Source organism: Neofelis nebulosa, chromosome X, assembly GCF_028018385.1.
Source record: "Neofelis nebulosa isolate mNeoNeb1 chromosome X, mNeoNeb1.pri, whole genome shotgun sequence".
Classification (NCBI taxonomy): Eukaryota; Metazoa; Chordata; class Mammalia; order Carnivora; family Felidae; genus Neofelis; species Neofelis nebulosa.
Genome location: NC_080800.1, coordinates 56,268,543 through 56,287,150, shown reverse-complemented (window position 1 = coordinate 56,287,150; position 18,608 = coordinate 56,268,543). Strand labels below are relative to the sequence as shown.

General features: G+C 41.7%; 1 protein-coding gene across 2 annotated transcripts in view; it reads right to left on the bottom strand.

Moving 5' to 3' along the window:
- Nucleotides 1–6,513: 6,513 nt before the first annotated feature.
- Nucleotides 6,514–18,608, bottom strand: part of AR (androgen receptor) — a 187,024-nt gene continuing 174,929 nt past the window's right edge. For both annotated transcript variants that reach the window (XM_058714698.1, XM_058714697.1), the window contains 3 exons: nt 14,757–14,887; nt 13,819–13,976; nt 6,514–13,141 (listed from right to left, as the gene is read on the bottom strand). In XM_058714698.1, coding sequence (XP_058570681.1) covers nt 12,986–13,141; nt 13,819–13,976; nt 14,757–14,887 — 445 coding nt within the window. In that variant the 3' untranslated portion in view covers nt 6,514–12,985. The remainder of the gene's footprint in view (nt 13,142–13,818; nt 13,977–14,756; nt 14,888–18,608) is intronic.

Genomic DNA, 18,608 nt, shown 5'->3' with positions numbered 1-18,608 from the left:
TTTAAAAAAGATTTGCTTAGGCTTAAATGGAGGAGAGCATTTTATATAAAGGACACCACATGAACAAAAGCTAGTAGAATGTGCCCTATTCTCAAAGAGAGACTTTATGTCTGGTCTCTTGTCTATTAGTGCTTATGTAATGGTACTGCCTATATAGTGGTCCCTGATTTAGACCATTAATGGAATCCATATGCCCTGACTTCAGAGACTCCCCAAGCAGCCACAGTTGCCCACATTCATTCTGTATAGAAGATATGTCTTTGGCCTATATCAAAATTGTCTAGGTACAAAATAACTCAAGAAGCATTAGAAGTATACTCCCACCAAGACTGACACGTGTGTGTGAATGATAGGCAAGACGGCATGCTGTAGGAGAGGAGGCTGTTGTGGAATGACAAGCAAGGCAATACTGGGTGTGTTGTCAAGGAGGCTGGTGAGTAGAAATATGCAGGTATAGCAAACTCTATCATTGGATTTTTGTATGATACAGATCTTAAAATGTACAAGTAAGATTATAGGCATTGGAGTGAGATAAAGGTGGAATTTCTGAGATTGACAAAATTCTGGTTTCAGCCAAAAGTTTCACAGAATCTACGAAAGCATGTTAGAACAGAAGGAAACTAGCCCAGTCCTTATTTCCCTTCCTCTATACATAGGGATACTGAGGCTGCTAGAGTTTGCCTGCTGATTAGTGGCAAAGGCTGGTATTCTGCTTCCTTATCCCATGATCTTTTCCTTTACTGGACAAATATGTTCATAAATTCTCTTAACTGCTGTAGCCCAAGTATGTCTAAGCAGAGATAGGAAAGGAAAGCAAGAGACTTGGCAAGACACTTGGGAGATAGTGGGGCTGGAGAAGACCATTTTTTTCTCCAAAAGGACTCATCTAAAGTTTCGGGAGGAGGTAGTTGCTTTGTGGAAATCATGGGTTTGTGTACACCAGACATCACTGTCACTCTCTCAGAGTGGGTGGTTGTAAAGACAATTTCATTGTGATATAGTACCTTCTTTATTCCTATGTATAATGCTGCATGGTTTTGAGTTCCCTGACTCTTTGTAAAGATGTAGAAAATAAATCAACCTTTCAAAAAAGAAAATATAGTACAGTGGTCAAAATTTTAGGCTTTGGCAACACTCTAGCTTGAGTTCAAGTTTTACTACTTAGAAATAACCTTGGGTCTGACCCAGAAATAATGGGTCAGAGCCTCAGGTTCTTTTTATAATGAGAGTGACCATGCTCAACTCATAGGGTTGATGTAAGGATTATCTAAGACACAGCATAAGAAGTTTAGCCTTAGCATTTCTTGGCACATGGTAAGTACATTCTATTATTAGTGTTATTCCCTTGAATCAATATCTCTTTTACCATTTATTATATTCTTATACAATATGTTTTAGCATGGCTTTCATCTCCCAAAACTAATTATGTTACATTTTTGTTAAAAAATCCTTATCTCAAGTGATGTTCTGTAATCAGTTGTGAGATGTGGCAGAAAAAAAAAATTGTTGATAAGACCTTAAACATTGAAGTTGGTGGATAATTTTCCTAAAAATATACTATAGGATGTTCACATTTTTCCTTTCAATACTGTCAGTCTTACCTGTATTTGCCTTCTTAACTGGGAGGGAGGGGCTAAGCAATAGCTGTGAGGAGTGGCATAGAACACTGGAGGCTTCCTTGAGAGTATGCCACATGTGGCCATTATCTTTCACCCGTGGCAACTGAGAATGACTTACAGAAGAAGTTCCACTTCTTGACAGGACACATAGGCTTTACACAATGGCATCTAGCCCAGACTCATCTCCAGCACTTATTCCCCACTAGTTCTTTTTTTATTTTTTTATTTTTTTATTTTATTTTATTTTTTTTTTATTTATTTATTTTTGGGACAGAGAGAGACAGAGCATGAACGGGGGAGGGGCAGAGAGAGAGGGAGACACAGAATCGGAAACAGGCTCCAGGCTCCGAGCCATCAGCCCAGAGCCTGACGCGGGGCTCGAACTCACGGACCGCGAGATCGTGACCTGGCTGAAGTCGGACGCTTAACCGACTGCGCCACCCAGGCGCCCCAACTAGTTCTTTTTTTAATGTTTATTTATTTATTTTTAGAGACAGAGTGTGTGCCAGTGTGGGGGAGGGGCAGAAAAAGGGGTAGAGAGGCTCTCCCTCCAGGGATGCTCCAGCTGTCAGTGAAGAGGGAGACACTTGGCTCAATCTCATGAACGGTGAGATCATGACCTGAGCCAAAATTGAGTCAGGACTCAACAGACTAACCCACACAGGCGCCCCTCCCTGCAATTTCTTATTTGCTTTGTCTCAAAGAAGAAGCCATACTCTTCCCTGCCTCTTTGATATTTACCTATGCGGTTCCCTCTGCTTTAGTTGTCTGCTCAGCTACCTTTCCCTCCTGTAAAATTTCCTTTCATTGTTCAAGTCGTGAGTGTGGACATGCTATCTCTTCTAGGAAGGTGGAATGTTGTATCTTCTTCAGAATTTTTTTCTGAAATCCTTTTTGGATGAATTAATGACACCCCATGCCCATAGAGCACCAATTTGGCTGGCTTCCCACAGCCTGCATTACCCTTTACAATGCTGCTACCAATCCTCTCAGGGATGCCCTGTCTGCTATCTAGGAATCCTGTGCCAACGAGTGTCACCTGAGGATGACAATGGTAGGTACAGGTGAGATAGTATCACATACTGTCACCACAGAGACCATTAAACACATTAAGGATTGTATCATTTCCTGAAGATTGGTCTAATGTGAAAAGCCTGAGACTGGAAATCAGAAGATTCAGTTCTTTCAGTTCACACTTAGGGCCCTTAATTAGGAGCAGCCTTGCCAACTATTTACCATGTAGAGGCTCTGTTTCCTTATCTGCAAAATGAGTTTGATCTCTGACATGCCTGCCTCTACAGAACGTTGTGAGGTTCAGATGAGATCATATGTTCTGGGAATTGAAATGCTGGCAAGAATTTCTATGGCTCCCTTTTAACCTTGGGATAAAGGCAAAAACTCTTTTGTGACACAAAGACCCTCATTGGCTTTGCTTGTGCCTCCTCTATACCCTCTTCTCCCACAGCCACACCCTTCTTCCAACTTTTCCCTCAGGCTAAACTATTTGCTGCATCTTCCTGGAGGAAGAATTCCTTTTCCTCTGCCCTCACTCCCATCTTCTTTAAACTTAGGTCATAGCCTAGACTGTTCTAAGAAGGTTTCCCACTAGTCTATGTGAGGCATTATTTTTCTGTACTCCAACAGAACCTTGAACTTTCCTCACCATAGTACCCATTACATTATATTACAATTGTCTGTGTCTTAGTTTGTCTCTCTTACTATACTGAAAGCTCCATGTGGACAGAGACCATGTCTGTCTTTGGGGTACATAATGGTTACACAGTTTGTGAATAAATAAAAGAACAAATGAATGAGGGAATAATTGGATACTGTGCCCCTGTGAAGAGTCTTTTGAGATGGTGGGATTCTTTCCCAAATTTCATCCTGATATTATCCACTCTTAGAGCCAAAGCATAAGAGACTGTTAAAAACTGAGAACAAACTGAGGGTTGATGGGGGGTGGGAGGGAGGGCAGGGTGGGTGATGGGTATTGAGGAGGGCACCTTTTGGGATGAGCACTGGGTGTTGTATGGAAACCAATTTGACAGTAAAATTCATATATTAAAAAATAAAAAAATAAAAATAAATAAATAAATAAATAAAATGTTTAAAGTTCAAAAAAAAAAAAAAAGAACTATATATAAGCATTAAAAGGGCTTATTTCCTTTGGGGACAAGTGTCCCAGGTGGTAGGTGATGTGCTTTTCACAGTATCTGCTGCTCTGTTGGCCTATTTTCTGATCTGAGATTTGAAGTGCCCAATGGGCCTGGGGGTGGTGCTATTTGCATAGAGTCTGGCTTAAGTCTGCTTTTTTGGTAGTCTTCCTGGTTGGCAGACAGTCCAAATTCTCCAAATGGCCTTCTCCTTGTTTGAAGTACCCTGGAAAGTAGTTGAGAGAAACAGGGAAGTTGTGGCCTGAAAAAAAAATGGTGACAGGAGAATCTGAGAATTTGAATCATCTGCATCTGTCTGTTAACTCAGAAACCTATGTTCTCATATTTCAATATGTTTAAATGTTTCTCATTGCTTCTGCAGTTACTGCTCCAATAATTCTCTCCTTCTCTCATATCACCTCCTGCAGTGGCATGAAGAAAACCTCTTGGAGTGGATGCTAGGTGAAGTATGTGCTGTGGTTGGAATAGAGATCCTTGAACTGTATACATGAGAAACACAAATGAGAAGTGGAAGCTCTCACCACGGCTCTGAACCAGTATGCAAAGGGATGGTGAAAGTTTTCAGGTGCCACACCGGTATGCTGCCTGCAGGCATATGAAGGGACCATAAACTGGATGATCTAGGGCCAGTCCTTTGCCCATAAGTCCTAATTCACAATAACATATATAAAGCTTTTTGCCTGGCTTCCTCATGTGAAGAATGTTTGGGTTATATGCTAAGATCCCTTGTAGCTCAAAAATTATCAAAGATTAGCCTAATCTTGTCTGAAAGATGGATGTGAAAAGGTTGGGGGTGGATATGATAAGTTAAAGTCCCAGACTGTCCTGGCCGAAGGCATTTAATAGGCTGTAAATTCGCTGAAAACATGCACCATGGCTTACTTAACTCATAATTATCTCTGCTATTTATGAGATCATCTAAATGGTAAACAAATTATTTCACTTTTGAGCCCTTTCCCCACCAATCAAGGGGTCAATAGCATCCACAACACAGGACTCAATTGTTGCTTTGATCCCCTGCTCTCCCAAGTGTTCAGTAAATTTTTGTTGAGTACAAATAGGATTTTAGTTCCAAAACTGTGTTCTAGGGATAATAAAAAGCCCATTCCTTTCCCCTTTATGTCATGATTAAGAAAGGTGTAACAGTAATTTGCAATAACCATGGTTTCCATATTGGAAGGTGCTTCCCATTTCATCTAGGCTTATTGCACATCTTCACATATAATCATGTCATAGATGAGAAAACTAGATCCAGAAAAGGGAAGAGCATTACCCAGCACCATATAGTGAATCAGCAAGTCAGAATTCTAGCTATACCGTAGCTATATGACTATGAGCAAGTCACATATTGGGATCTGGCCTCCAGGTTCCTTTTAACCCACTAGATGCCCTTGTCCCTCTGACCTCTGTGCTTTGCTACTCCTTGGAAAATTTATGATGGATGCTAACTACCTTGTCACTTTAGGCAAGGGCTGAGTAGTAAATAAAATCAAGTAGGGTGGATGTTAGACCAGTCTCTGTAGGTACAAGAGAACTAAGCAATGGTGATCAGAAGGGTCTTCTGGAGGCAGGTTCTGACACACATAACCCACAAACATACATATTCTCTATTACTTAGACACACAGATGTCCAAAATGTCTTGTTTTCTTTTCTCCAAAAAGTACTGTGTTCAAGAAAAATTTGAGAAATCTGTCCACTCTGAGGCGGTCAATGACAAATACAGCTCAATGTGGGATCCTTCTCAGGGTTTCTTGCATTTTAACAGGGAACAAAGCAAGAGCAATAGCCTCATTGGCTGGGTCACATACATTGTTATTGAGTCCTCAGCCTGGCCCAGTAGAGAGACATTGTGCAACCCCTATTACAGGTGAGGACACTGAGGCAAAGAAAGCTTCTGCATACTTCATCTGTCACCTCACCTGCATTTGTCACACCTCATTGATGGTCTGTATCTTAGGCTTATATATTCAAATTTGGATCTCATTTAAATATCCAAACTAGGAGGAGACAGGAGGCTATCTTGTCTAAACCTTTAAAAATCCCAAAGAAGGCGGGTTCAGATTTTACCTGGGTGGTCAAGGGTGATAAGGCTTTTGAAAAACAGTGAGAATGTGAACATGCCCATTCCTTATGTGAAGCTTGGCAAGAACTGGGCAGTGAAGCTCCTAATAATTTTATGCTCCCATAAGGATGAGGATGAGGGTGAACAGCTGGGTTTTGTGTGACTTTCTCCTGGTTGACAAGCTCAGAGTTTTTGATGGGAGGTTGTAATGGGTCATAAAGGTCCATCTGTATTTTCTAGCCCAGGCACTTTGATATTTTGGTGGTCCCAGCTCAACCTATGCTAGGGCCAACACAAGGCAAATTTATAGCCCCTGTGCAAAGATTTTTTTAAATATGTGAAAATCAACATAGCATAAAAGGTCACTGGGCATACCAACTCTTGACTTCAATAAAGAAAGCCAATAAAAAAGAGCTAATTAAAAAACTCTAATGACATTCTCCTAAAATTTTAGATGGTTTTATGTTTTAACAAATTAACAATGGTGATAAGAGAGCATTAGCAGCTTTTCTTGAGTCTTTTTGTTAACAATAACTTGAGCCTGCAACCACAACAGGGGCTGTGGCCAAGTTTTAGCTGGAAGACCAGCAAGCCAGTATTTTACACAATGGATGACATTTCTGAAAGCAGAGACAGAGACAAACTCAGAGTCACACATGGATTCCAACAAACAAGTTTCTGCCATTTTTAATTATATTTAGAGCAACAAAAGATTCCAAGATTACAAAAAAAAAAAAAAAAAAAAGAACAGAACACTAGCGCTTGGGGCTGGTCCTGCTGCCCAGTGGAGGCCAAGTGTTGTTTTAAGTAATGAAGCCCCATCAAAAGAACTTTCAAGCAAAATTAATGTTTCTTTTTTTAAAAAAATCTTTATATGATGTGTTCTTTCTTCTTTTCTTTACTTTTCCCCTCAACATTGAAAATTAATTCTTACATTTGGTTACATTGTGTGCTCCCTCCTGCTGCCAAATTAATCTCAAGGACAGCACAAGAATGTCATATCTGAGGCACTCCCTAATCAATGTTCCAGTCTAGGGAAAAGCAGAAAGATGTCACTGAGTGGTTAGGGGACTCTTTTTTTTAGCTTGGGTTATCCCAGTGGTGGCTACTCTCAGCACCTGAGTACCTTATGGGATAGGACAATCCCACAGGCACTTCACTGCAGGACAGTTAGCACCAAGGGCTAAGGTTGGGAAAGACTGCAGGCCTAGCCTGACTGTGGTGCAGGGAACAGAGTACCAAAATGTAAAGCATCAGCCAGGGAGGGCACCACCAGAGAAGCAGCAACATTTTAGGATTTTCTTTCCTTTGGGGTATGTGTATGTTTAAATTTTCAGTGGCCAGTGGAATCTGCAGCCATATGATAGACAGCCTCATTAATTAGTGTGGCTGTTAATGGGGATATGGGGACTGTTTTGGGCTACAAGGGCTACTCAATCCATAGCCTCTCATTTAATTCTATAAAAGGCTAAGAGACAAGTGAGATAAGGAACAGAATCAGCACCCCTGCTATATTGAATTGGGGTTGCTGAGCAATCAATGCACATTACCTACTTTCTGGTCAAATCAAATGGGGATGAATCAAAAATGCATCAAAGGCTGTTTTTCCCTTTAAAAGTCTACATGCTAAATCTAAATACTTAACACTCATTTCTTGGGGAAGAAACAGTCAAAATGGTTTGTTACCTCAGCCTAATAATCTGAAGAGAAAGAGTGACTAAAGTGGATTTTTCTGCCTTCTCCTAGAAATGGTTGAAGGTTGGGAGGCTCTGGGCAGCAGACCCCAGTGTCAATTTCTTAACTGAAGAAAAACATCCCTACCCATGGGCAGAGATGAACCTGCATTTACAGAGGTACAACTTCTAGTACACTGACAATTTTTTAACAGATAAAAACACATTTTCATTGTCAAAATCTTTACAGAACACACCCAAAACCAAAATTAGAGCACATAGACACCCAGTAGCAAGAGCACCTCAATCATAGGTGAGTGAATTGTGTGAAATATGGAGCGCTTGCTCCAGGTTCCCAAGTGCAGGAAACTGCCCTTTTCTCTCAAGGATGGTGAAGAACAAAGAATGCCCCTCCTTCCAAAGCTCAAGTCCTATTAGGAGGCCACTGGTTAATCATTTGGGTGGGCCTTTGGCCCCAAGTCTGGGCCTCCCTTGTGGTAAATCCCAGTTGATTCCAATGAGTCTTCACCACCCTTTACACATTCATCTGTCTTGGGCTAGTAAAGTGCAATACATCATGTACCCTATCCTTTTTCCCCTCTGCTCCTTTGTTAGGCCTATAGGTAAGGCCCCAGTAGAGGCAGAGATCTCTTAGTTATGTGATTAACCCAGGTATCTTTTCCATTCTGAGGAGAGCTTCCAAAATGTAACTGTGGCCTCTCTCATAAGTACATGGTATCAATTATGACCTGGAACCAAATATAAAGGTGCAGAGAAAGATAAAGCTATCAGAACACATTATATCTATACATATACAATTCAATCTGAAACATGGATACAAATACTCATTTACAATATATTTCAACCTTCTGCTGTAAACCCAGGAGAACTTTTTGTGCTGTCCAAAGTGGGCAGAAATGAGGAATTCTGCCTGCTGTCCCTTTAGTGCAAAATCTAGTCCTTTAAATGCTCCCCTTCTCAGCAAGGGCTTCACATCTTCAGATAACATGGGCACTAGCAAACACAGTGGCCAAGACAGCTCCATTTCCATCCATGCAATAACGGAGCTTTAAGAATTTGCTCAACAACTACTAGAGAAAAAGAAAGCTAGTTCTGCTTATAAAATCACTTAGTGAAGGACTTATAATCCTTTTTATTTTTTGAAATTATTTTCACTTTTATAAACATGTATATTGTTGGGGGAAACCCACAAAACTCTTATATAGGTCAGTCAACAACAAAAGTCCTTTAGTCTGTCTCTGGATAGTTTTCCAAAGAGGCACTAATGCTTGCTCCCTCCCTGCTCTTAAAATTTTGGTCTCTTAGCAGATACAGTGTAATCTTTGGTTACATAATGTGATGCTTTCATTTCTTTGTATTTTTTAAAAAACTACTTTCAAAGATTTTCAAAGAGATTATTGGTAAGAAACAGACCTGCCTATAAAAGGCAGCAGGGGTAGAAACTTCCTTTTATAAGAAAATGCGCATGCTAAATGGCTTATTGACTTTAAGTTTGGGATTTGAGCCTGTGCTTTAGCATTCCTGGTTCCCATGACCCTTTACAGGGGTTGAGCACAAAGGTCATTCCTTTGGCCCAGTGCCCACTCACCTGGGCAAATGGCACAAGATGATTAGTAGTCAGTTTCTTGTTTTCCCAGGGCCATGCAGGGATAGTTACAGGGATGTCTTGAGAGAGTCTCATGAAGTACAACCCTGGCACAGGGCTGGAAAGGGGTAAAAGGGAGTGGCTTGGGCTTTTGAACCCTGCCAAATATCAAGGGAGAAAAGAGGGCAAGGCCATATCTGTGCTGTGGCTGATGAAACAAACAGAAAGTACTTGAAGCTCAAAGTTAGGTCATTTGTGTAGTGTATCATGTGGATGATGAAACTATTTCTCTTAAAGTGCAAATAGAACACTTCTTGATATATATGAATAAATGTATTTAGAAGTATAGTATGGACAAAGAGGGACTCTAGCATCAGCACATTATTTCTTAACCTGGAATCACCTCAGCAACTACCCAAAGGACAGAGTGAAGCTTTTTTTCTTCTTTTTTAGTTCCAGTGAACATATATAAAAATATATGTGTTACGGAATTTCTTTTTCAAAGATATGTTACAGAATCCTTCAAAAACTTCCATTCTCATTAAAAAAATAATTAACTCTCCAAGAACAATGATACTGTCTGTGGCACAGAAAAGTTGTGAAACAAAGAACTCAACCCACATTTCAACTCAGAGGCCAGGCTTGGGATCACTACACAATGAACAAAAGCTGAAACTGCCACATGACTCTTTGACCACAGAGTTTGTGACTCTGGCAGCTGTCTGCTGCCTAGCACAGATGGGGCCTTCTCTCTGATGTTCTTTTTCTCTTCCTCACTCCATCCTCATTGTGCACTGCAAACCTCTTTGGAGACAGCTACCATTACTTGTCTGGTGAGTTATTCTCATCTTTCAGCTTACCAGGTGAGTGGATCTGGATGGTCCATCCTTCATGGGTGAGCAGAGTGTGCCAACCACATCAAGTCTGTACAGCAGAGTACATGCAAAATGAGACTTTTGTCAATTACACTGGCTGGAACATCAATGGCCAAAAGAAAAAAAAATCCCCCTTTTATCTGTGGGAGAACAAAGCTAAGCTAAAATCTTCTTCACTCACTGAAACCTCAGTGCAAAAACACTAGGCCTAAGGCCTTGTTTAGGCCATTTTCCCTAGTCTTGCCATTCAGAAATTCAGAGTAATTCAGTTGTTGCTGCTTTTAATTACACTGCTGTTTCACTGATTTTTGGCTTTCACAAATGCAAAACATATATATTCATAAAGACAAGAGTCACAATTGGGAAATCCATAAAGATGAAAAATTTTGTAGTCAGAGGAATAAAAAGGAGAGCATCTAGTATTTACAAGTAAAGGTATAATAATGATATAATCAAATCCATGTACCACAAAAGGTGAAAATCATTTCAAAACAGATGTAAAGGAACTATTAATCTATAACCTAGTTTAACTGACAAGAGTGGATTTTTTTTCTTTAAAACAGCTAGAAGTAATCTTGTGAGCCTATACAAGCCAAATGATGTCATAACAAAGAAAAACATAATTTGTCTATCCTACCTCAGAAAGAGAACCTGTCAGCTTTAATTTTGTCAGCAGTCTTGGACTGGTATATCACCCATCTTAGGTTCCCCTTTCCCTTGTTATTTAAAGAAGCTGTTTTGCAAGTTCATTTGGCTATTAATATCAACACAGAAATCAGAGGAGGAAACCCATGTAGATAATAACATGTCACTCAGACACTATCTTCTCAACAAGTAGAGTGAACCAACTGAAATGGGTAGTTTGGTAACATGCCCCTCATTTCTTGAGTTTAACAGATGACTTTAAGAGCTAAGCGAGGAGGCAGTTGCCAAGATGAGAAAGTAGGTGGACATTCCTCCTGAACTCAGGATTGGGGAACAAAGTCAACAAAATAGAGGTGTGCCAAAGGACTATATGAAACCAGTTTCCCAGGAGCACACCCTGAGTTCATGGATGGCAGCCCATTGGAGCCACACCAACCAGAACTTTCCAAAAGAGGTGATGGTAGAGTATAAATGTTTCAGTCTTCCTCTGACTGAGAGGCAGCAACAAAGGTGGGGAGTCTGAGTAAGTAGGGCTGATATCAGAGCCCAGAATCAGCAGCAGAGGATGATGATGAGTAAACTGACCAGATGGTGCTCATCTGGCTTTAGATTTTGCCTCTGAAGACTTTAATTAAGTAGTCAGTCTCCTCTTAGTTTCTTCTCTCTTCTTCCCATGACTTCTGTAGGTGGATATGCTGGGGGGCAAGGAGAGCATTTACAGGGTTTGTGGTTCTAGTGCCTTCATTCTTCTCATTCTGGTAATTGAGTTTTCTCTTTAACCCTGACCTTCATAGCCCCTTTAGCTGCTCTGGAGGAAGAAGTAGGTATTTTTCCACTTGGTGGGAAGGTATCATCTCTAAGGGACAAGGGCAAGATGCCCAGCTTGTCCAATCCCATTGATGCCTTCTTTTCAGTTTGTCTAAGGGCTCCAGAGATCGGATAGTTGATGAAAGACATTTGGTAAGAAGTCTTTGAGTCTACAGGTGTCTAGAGACAGATGTCAAGACTCTTGGCTTGCTAGCCTTCTTGGTGGTAGGAGCTCTTAGCAGAGAGTCTGTGAACATGCCCAAATAATGGACAAACATCACCACCATGGCTGTAACACAGTCTAGTGAAGTCCAGGCCCACAAAACACTGAAGGGAGGGTAAGAGGGAGCTTTCAGCTGCATGGCATCAGGCAGAAAACATTCAGATCTTTTAAAGGTAAGGGCAAAGAGTGATCAAATCTTCAGTGCCCTAAGCAGGAAAACCACCAAGCCATCAATTCCTTTTCCTCTGACTCCAGCCCCAACCTCTTCCCTGATGCATAAATGGGAAAGCAGACCTCAATCTGGATAGGGTCTTCCAAAGGGTCAGATCTCTCCCTTCTTTCTTACTGGTTTGCGTCTTTAGTGGAAGTGACAAAGTTTTGACTAAAGAGAACATTCAGTTTAAAGCTCTTAGGCTTACTGAAAGTCAATTCGAGGGTGGAGGCAGACAGTGAGAGAAAAAGTATTGGTTGTAGGGGAGGTATTCACATGCAGACACGTTTTCAAACAAGAAGCACATTTTCAGTACCATGAATTACACTGCAGTTAATGCAGTCTAGCCATCAGGGGCCAAGGTTGTGGGCAGGTACTGGTGATCCATCTGTCTTCTTCCTCCCATCATCTCTTAAATCTGTCTCTTCCCCTCGCCCCACTTCTAACTAATCTTTTTGGTCATTCTGCCCTCTAATGGCAATAGCCATTGTCAGAAAAGAAAGTTTCCCAGGGAGGCTGAGTTTGGAAAAAAAAAAAATCAGTGACTCCCCATGCGCTTGCAGTTTTCACCTTACTGTAGTCACTGTTGGTCTCTTTGAGGAATTGTGCTTGTTTTTATATTTTTTAAGAGGGAAAAAAAAAACCCTACAAGGATTTTTGGTTTTAGGGGCATTGTTTGTTTTTGTTTTTGTTTTCCCAGATACTCTTAGCTCTCTAAACTTCCCGTGGCATTAAGTGAGTAAACGTTTGCATGGCTGGCACACAGTGCAGTGCTATAAACTGGGCCACAGGAGGATCATCACAGATTTAAAGAAATACAACACCATTCAAAACACAGATAAGAGCCATGACAGGGAGCAGAGTCTGAAAGAGCCATGGGAGGGTCAGATAGGAAGGGAAAAAAAGATAGGAGGAAAAGAGGGAAAAAAAGTTTAGCAAATAGAACTCAGGAACATCTTCATGACAGATTGTACATCAAAAGAGGAAATTCCCCAAGGCACTGCAAAGAAGTAGTGCAGAGTTGTAACAGGCAAAAGATATGTGAAAAGGGGAGTGGGGTAGGGTGAGAAAATGGGGGCCTCCAAAGCTTCACTGTGTGTGGAAATAGATGGGCTTGACTTTCCCAGAAAGAATCTTGGGCACTTGCACAGAGATGATTTCTGCCATCATTTCTGGAAAGTCCACGCTTACCATGTGGGACTTGATTAGCAGGTCAAAAGTGAACTGATGCAGCTCTCGTGCAATCTGTAGGGGGAACAATAAGAGGGAGAAAACAGGCTTGACAAGGAGTTGGTTTGTATCAGGCTCTTCACCCCATCCTCCTTCACTGTCCTTGGCCCTCCTTGTGTGTGTGTGTGTGTGTGTGTGTGTGTGTTCACACACATGTACACTAAATGGTCTCCATGGAGTTACTGAGGGCTTGCAAGAGATCTCCTACATCATTGCAAGCTCTCCAACTCAGGACTGCATGTTCCTTTTCCTCAGCACATGCACTCGAATGCACATACACAATCTCTCTCTCTCTCTCTCTCTCTCTCTCTCTCTCTCTCTCTCACACACACACACACACACACACACACACACACACACACACATGCACAAACACACAAACATGATTCAAGGAAGAGGTGAAAAACATTCAGGCCTGTTTTGTCTGCCTAGAGAACTTATCTTCTCTAAGCCCTTTCCCTGAGTCCCAACTGCTCTGTTCTCAACTCCTCCACCTCTTTCACAATTTCCAGGGGGCACTGTGACCTGTGTTCCTTTCCTCTCCATTGCATTTTCTTCCTGGACTAAACTCAAAGCCAGAGGAGAATGGAAGCACCTCCTAACAGGTGGTGCCAGATCCTAAAAGAGCATATTATCACTTGGCTCTATCAAGTTATTTCTCCCTGACAAAGCACCCTCTATTGTTTGCTTACAGGTTGCACAGAGTCCAGGAGCTTGGTGAGTTGGTAGAAGCGCCTTGAGCAGGATGTGGGATTTTTTCTCTTGCAAGCAATGATACGATCAAGTTCCTTGATGTAATTCATTCGAAGTTCATCAAAGAATTTTTGATTTTTCAGCCCATCCACTGGAACTGATGTGGGATGAAAACAGAATGGGGAGGGAAGGCATGCCCACAAAGGAGCATTAGACAAAGCACCAAGTTTTCTGACAACAAACTTAACCCCCACCTGCACAGGGAGGGAACCATCTACTTGGTTTCCTGTCAGTTGAAGTCTGTATGCCTGGGCCCTTCAGGCTGCCAGCAAGTTCACAGAGAAAAACCTAGCTGGACCCAATCTGAAAGGCATCAAGTAAATACAATTTACTAAGCCTTTCATTTTTCTGGTCTTCTCATCTACACATTTCTTATGACCTGTGGTTTTTATGTTGTCAAAGTCCAGCCCTGACTTAGACAATTAAAATATATAGCTTTTAATATCAAAATTTGCCTCCTTTTCCTCTCACAGGTGCCAAGACAGCATTCTGAAGAGACATTAAAGAAAGATTATTGGCTGCCTAATAAATCCTATCTTAATTGCTTACATAGATCTCCTACTATTGCTCTGCAATAAATATTAGGTGGTTCTTGCCTGTTTCTATGGTAGAAGCTATGGCAAAGTTCAGAGACCTGTTACAGCCAGCTCCAAAAGCCTTGTTCCAGAGAAAGACTGGAGATAGGTGGGGATCTAATAGAGGTTGAGTTCTAGCAAAGATGACTTTCTTCGCTAAGGGAGAGTGGAAGAGGGAGGGTGAATAAAGAAGGAAAATGCCTAGGAGCTGGCTTCTCTCTGATAAATCTTTAGTGGGAAAAGTAGCTCCCTTTTTAGTCCCTATGGCACCAGGAGCATTTTTTGTCTCTCCGGGCACTTACTAATGCTGAATAGCAGCAGTGCCTTCATGCACAAAAATTCCTGGGGGGTGATTTGGAGCCATCCAAATTCTTGAGAGAGGTGCCTCATTCGTACACACTGGCTGTACATCCGGGACTTGTGCATGCGGTACCTGGGGAGAAGACATACAGAGAAAGGAAGGGACTAAGCGAGGGCTTAACAATAAGCTTTGGTTGCCCTCCCCAACCCAGGTTCTCTAAAAAGAGCTCACTGTTTCTCTTCCTGGTGCTTTATTGATAAGGAACAAGCTTGTTCTTTTTTTCTTCCAAAATCCTGACATCCTGATAACTACTCATCTTCCCTGCCCAGGATATGGGTTAGCACATGGAATTTCCAGGTCCCTGTGCCCCTCCTGTTTCCTGAGACAGAGACAGGGAAGCCTAACCAAATGAACACAATGGGCCAAGCACATGGTCTCCCTGACTACAGTTCTAATATTCCAGCTACAGCCAGAGCCAGAACTTGCCTCCCAGGCATCCCAACTTGGAGAATTTCTAGGAGATAAGCTTTAGGAATCAACTCCTAACATAAGGACACCAGGATTCCCAAGTGACCATAGTAGTTTATCTTGTCAATTTCCCTGTCTCTTGGTGTAAATGACATTTCCCTTTATAGAAATTTTATCACTTAAAATAAAACAGGAAAGATTCCCCATATCCCTTCACAATGAGTTCCAATGCTTATCAAATCAGCAATGAAGTGCTTCTGAATGTCCAATCTAAATGTCCCCTGAAGGGGAGCCTATTCCCTCATATAATGGTTATTCCTTATCACAGTTTGGGAGTTTTAAACACATGTGAGCTGCCTTTATTATAGTGGCTTGTCAACAGATCATCACATTATCACTTATAAATTATATAGGGAAGTGGCCAAGGCTTGAACAGTTTCTCAGGGCAGGGGGACAGGCAACCTCTCTGTTTTATGACTGGCCATGGCAAGCCTCTAAGAAGATACAGCATCTTTCTGCTAGTTGGTCTTCCTGATTTTCAACATTTCAGAAATCATGTGTGTGTGTGTGTGTGTGTGTGTGTGTGTCTGTGTGTGTGTGTGTGTGTCTGTGTCTGTGTGTGTCTGTGTGTGTGTGTGTGTGTGTGTGTGAGAGAGAGAGAGAGAGAGAGAGAGAGAGAGAGAGAGAGAGAGAGAAACTGATTTTGTATCTTGTAAAGAAAGGAAATGGAAGTCCAACACCCACTTAAGTAGTGAGGAAAAAGACCCTGGATTGGGCTTGAAGGCTGTGGTTTGACATTTTGGTCCCCAAAATACTAGCCTTGTCACAAGATAAACAGCCCTAGAACTGTTTACGTAAAAGCCCAACACTCTATCTCAGAGAGATCTGGGCTAGCTTAGAGAAAAAGGGAAGGGGGCAGATGGTGTATTCAATTCAGGATGGATACCAGCTACAAAGAGGAAATGTTTAGATAGTATTTCAAGTAAACTGACCAAAGCAGTGTTGCTCCAAGGCCTTTCACACCATAGAGAATTTTTTAAGGAGATCTGTTGACACTGGGACCTAACCTTGCTCCAGTCTTTACTGTACTTCCAAGCCTCTGTTGACCATAACACTACAGTCTTTTTACCACTAAAATTATGGTCCTAATGTGGAGGATTGATGCAACACTGCTGCAAACCCCAAGGACAGAGAAATGTGGGGAAAATAGAGAAGAAAAGGGGAAAGGCAAGGGAAGGAATTCAGAGGGGAAGGTAGCAAGAAGGATAAAGGACAAAATGAGTAGGGAAAGAGTTAATGGGAAGAAAGGGAGAAGAGTGTGGAAGGCAGAAAAGGGGCAGGAATGGAATATTCAGGAAGAGGGCAGAGGTAGAGGAGAATAAAAAACAGTGAAGAAAAGAAGAGATGAAAATTGGAAAACACTGAGCACAGTGCTTGGCAAATAGTCAGTGTTCAATAAATGACATGTAAGAAGGTGCCATTATCATAGTATTCACCATTCTACAGATGAGAAGACTAAGGTTTAGAGAAGTTAAGTAATTTATTCAAGATCACACAGCTAGGGTTCAAGCCCATCACCCTCACAACATGTGTTCTCCACAAATAGGAGAGGAAGAAAGAAGAAAGCAGGGCTTATGACAGGTTTTGGTGTCAGAGAGATCAGGAAATGGGTTGGCTCAGAGTTCCTGTCTTTCTTTATGGGCTTCATTCTCCATATTAGTATCTTGAAGAGGCTAGCAATAATTAGTGGCTTTAAACTAGAGGGTGCTGCCTCCCTACTGGGTGCTAGATGTATATGTGGTAAATTTGGGTTGTTACTGACATCTTCTTTGGTATTTGGTAGGCAGGTATGAGGGATGTTAAACATAAACATGTTCAAACATGCAAGAACATCCTACACAACGAAAAATTATTCCTCTGAAAATGTCAACAGTATCCCTGTTGAGAAACATTGGTTTAGATGTTTAAAGAGACTCTAAGAGCTCTAACATAGCGCTTCCCACATGAGGAATGGGGGCTCTGTTGTTTCAGGACCCCTGGGGCTTGATGGGCCTAGGACTCTGCCCCTGTGGTGCCTTCTGAAGAAATACATGGGAGTGGGCCAGAGAGCTGAGAAGGGGTGCCACATTACTTACACAGAGGCAGAAAAGGAAGTGAGGATTTAGAAAACAACAATTACCACCTCACAAAGGTTTAAGGGCTCTAGATGAGGTGGGTGGTACAGGAGCCCAGGGTATTAATTCAATCACTAGAGGGCAGCAGGAGGGTAGGGGTTAGAGTTAAACAGGAAGAGAACTTTTAAAGGCCTGCCCCTGAAGATGGCATCATAGGTAACTCTTTCGAGATCTGGAAACCTCTAAACAGGTTGTGCCAAAAGCCCAATGGTTATTCTTAGCTTCTGGCTACCAGGGTTGGCTGGGTTGGAAGAGGGCAGCTGGGGATACTCATTTTGCCCCATAAGGCCCTGTTGTACTGGAAGGAACCAGTAGTCTGTACATTTTATTTTAAGGCTCTTCTGGGTTAGAGGGCTGGAGAGGAAGGAAGGTCAACTCCTACCCTGACCAAAAGGATTCTCTGTGGTGAAACTAGCTCAAGGTACTTGGGAAGGCTTTTTTTTTTTTTTTGTCAGCTCCATGCACAATGCTATCAAGGGACCTCAAACAGCAGACATAGAGAAGATTATCACAATTAGGGAAAGAGTATCCGAAAGGTATTTCTCTTATTTCTTGCCTATTATTGGCCAGGCATTTTACATCCAATTTTAGTCATCATAACAAGCCACTTAAGAAAGTTATATTTTGTTAACAGACAAGGAAACTGAAGATCAGAGAAGTTACGTCTTACCCAAAGACTGTGATGCAGGATGTTATAGAGCAGAGATTTTAGCTGAGAAAAGTATAATTCCAAAATTTGAGCCCTTGGCCTAATTCATGAAAGATAAATAGAGCTAGTGGCAGGGCAAGCATTAATTAAACCTGTTTTAAAGAGAAGGGAAGTAGCTAAGCCAATGTTGCATATCTAGAGAATGGTGGAGCTGTTCCTCCTTGTCATCTACCACCATGAGGCAGTATAGGAGCTGTGAGTTATACAGACATACTTTGAATTCTGCCACCAACATGCCTTCGGTGAGTCACTTTATTTTGTTAAGCCTAATTTTCCCCATCCATTAAAAAAAATACTATCTGTAAAAAGGGGAAATCAGGTTATCATGAGGACTTAATGGGGAAGGATTTTGAAAGTGCGTAGTATAGTTCTGGCACAGAGGAGTTGCTCAACAAACGGTGACTGGCAGTAGCCCTCAGTGGTAGGAAAGGGACCATAGGAACTTCAGCTTTCACAGCTAGAGTCCTTTGTCCATTCCCTAGTTGTTTTACAGTGAAGGAGA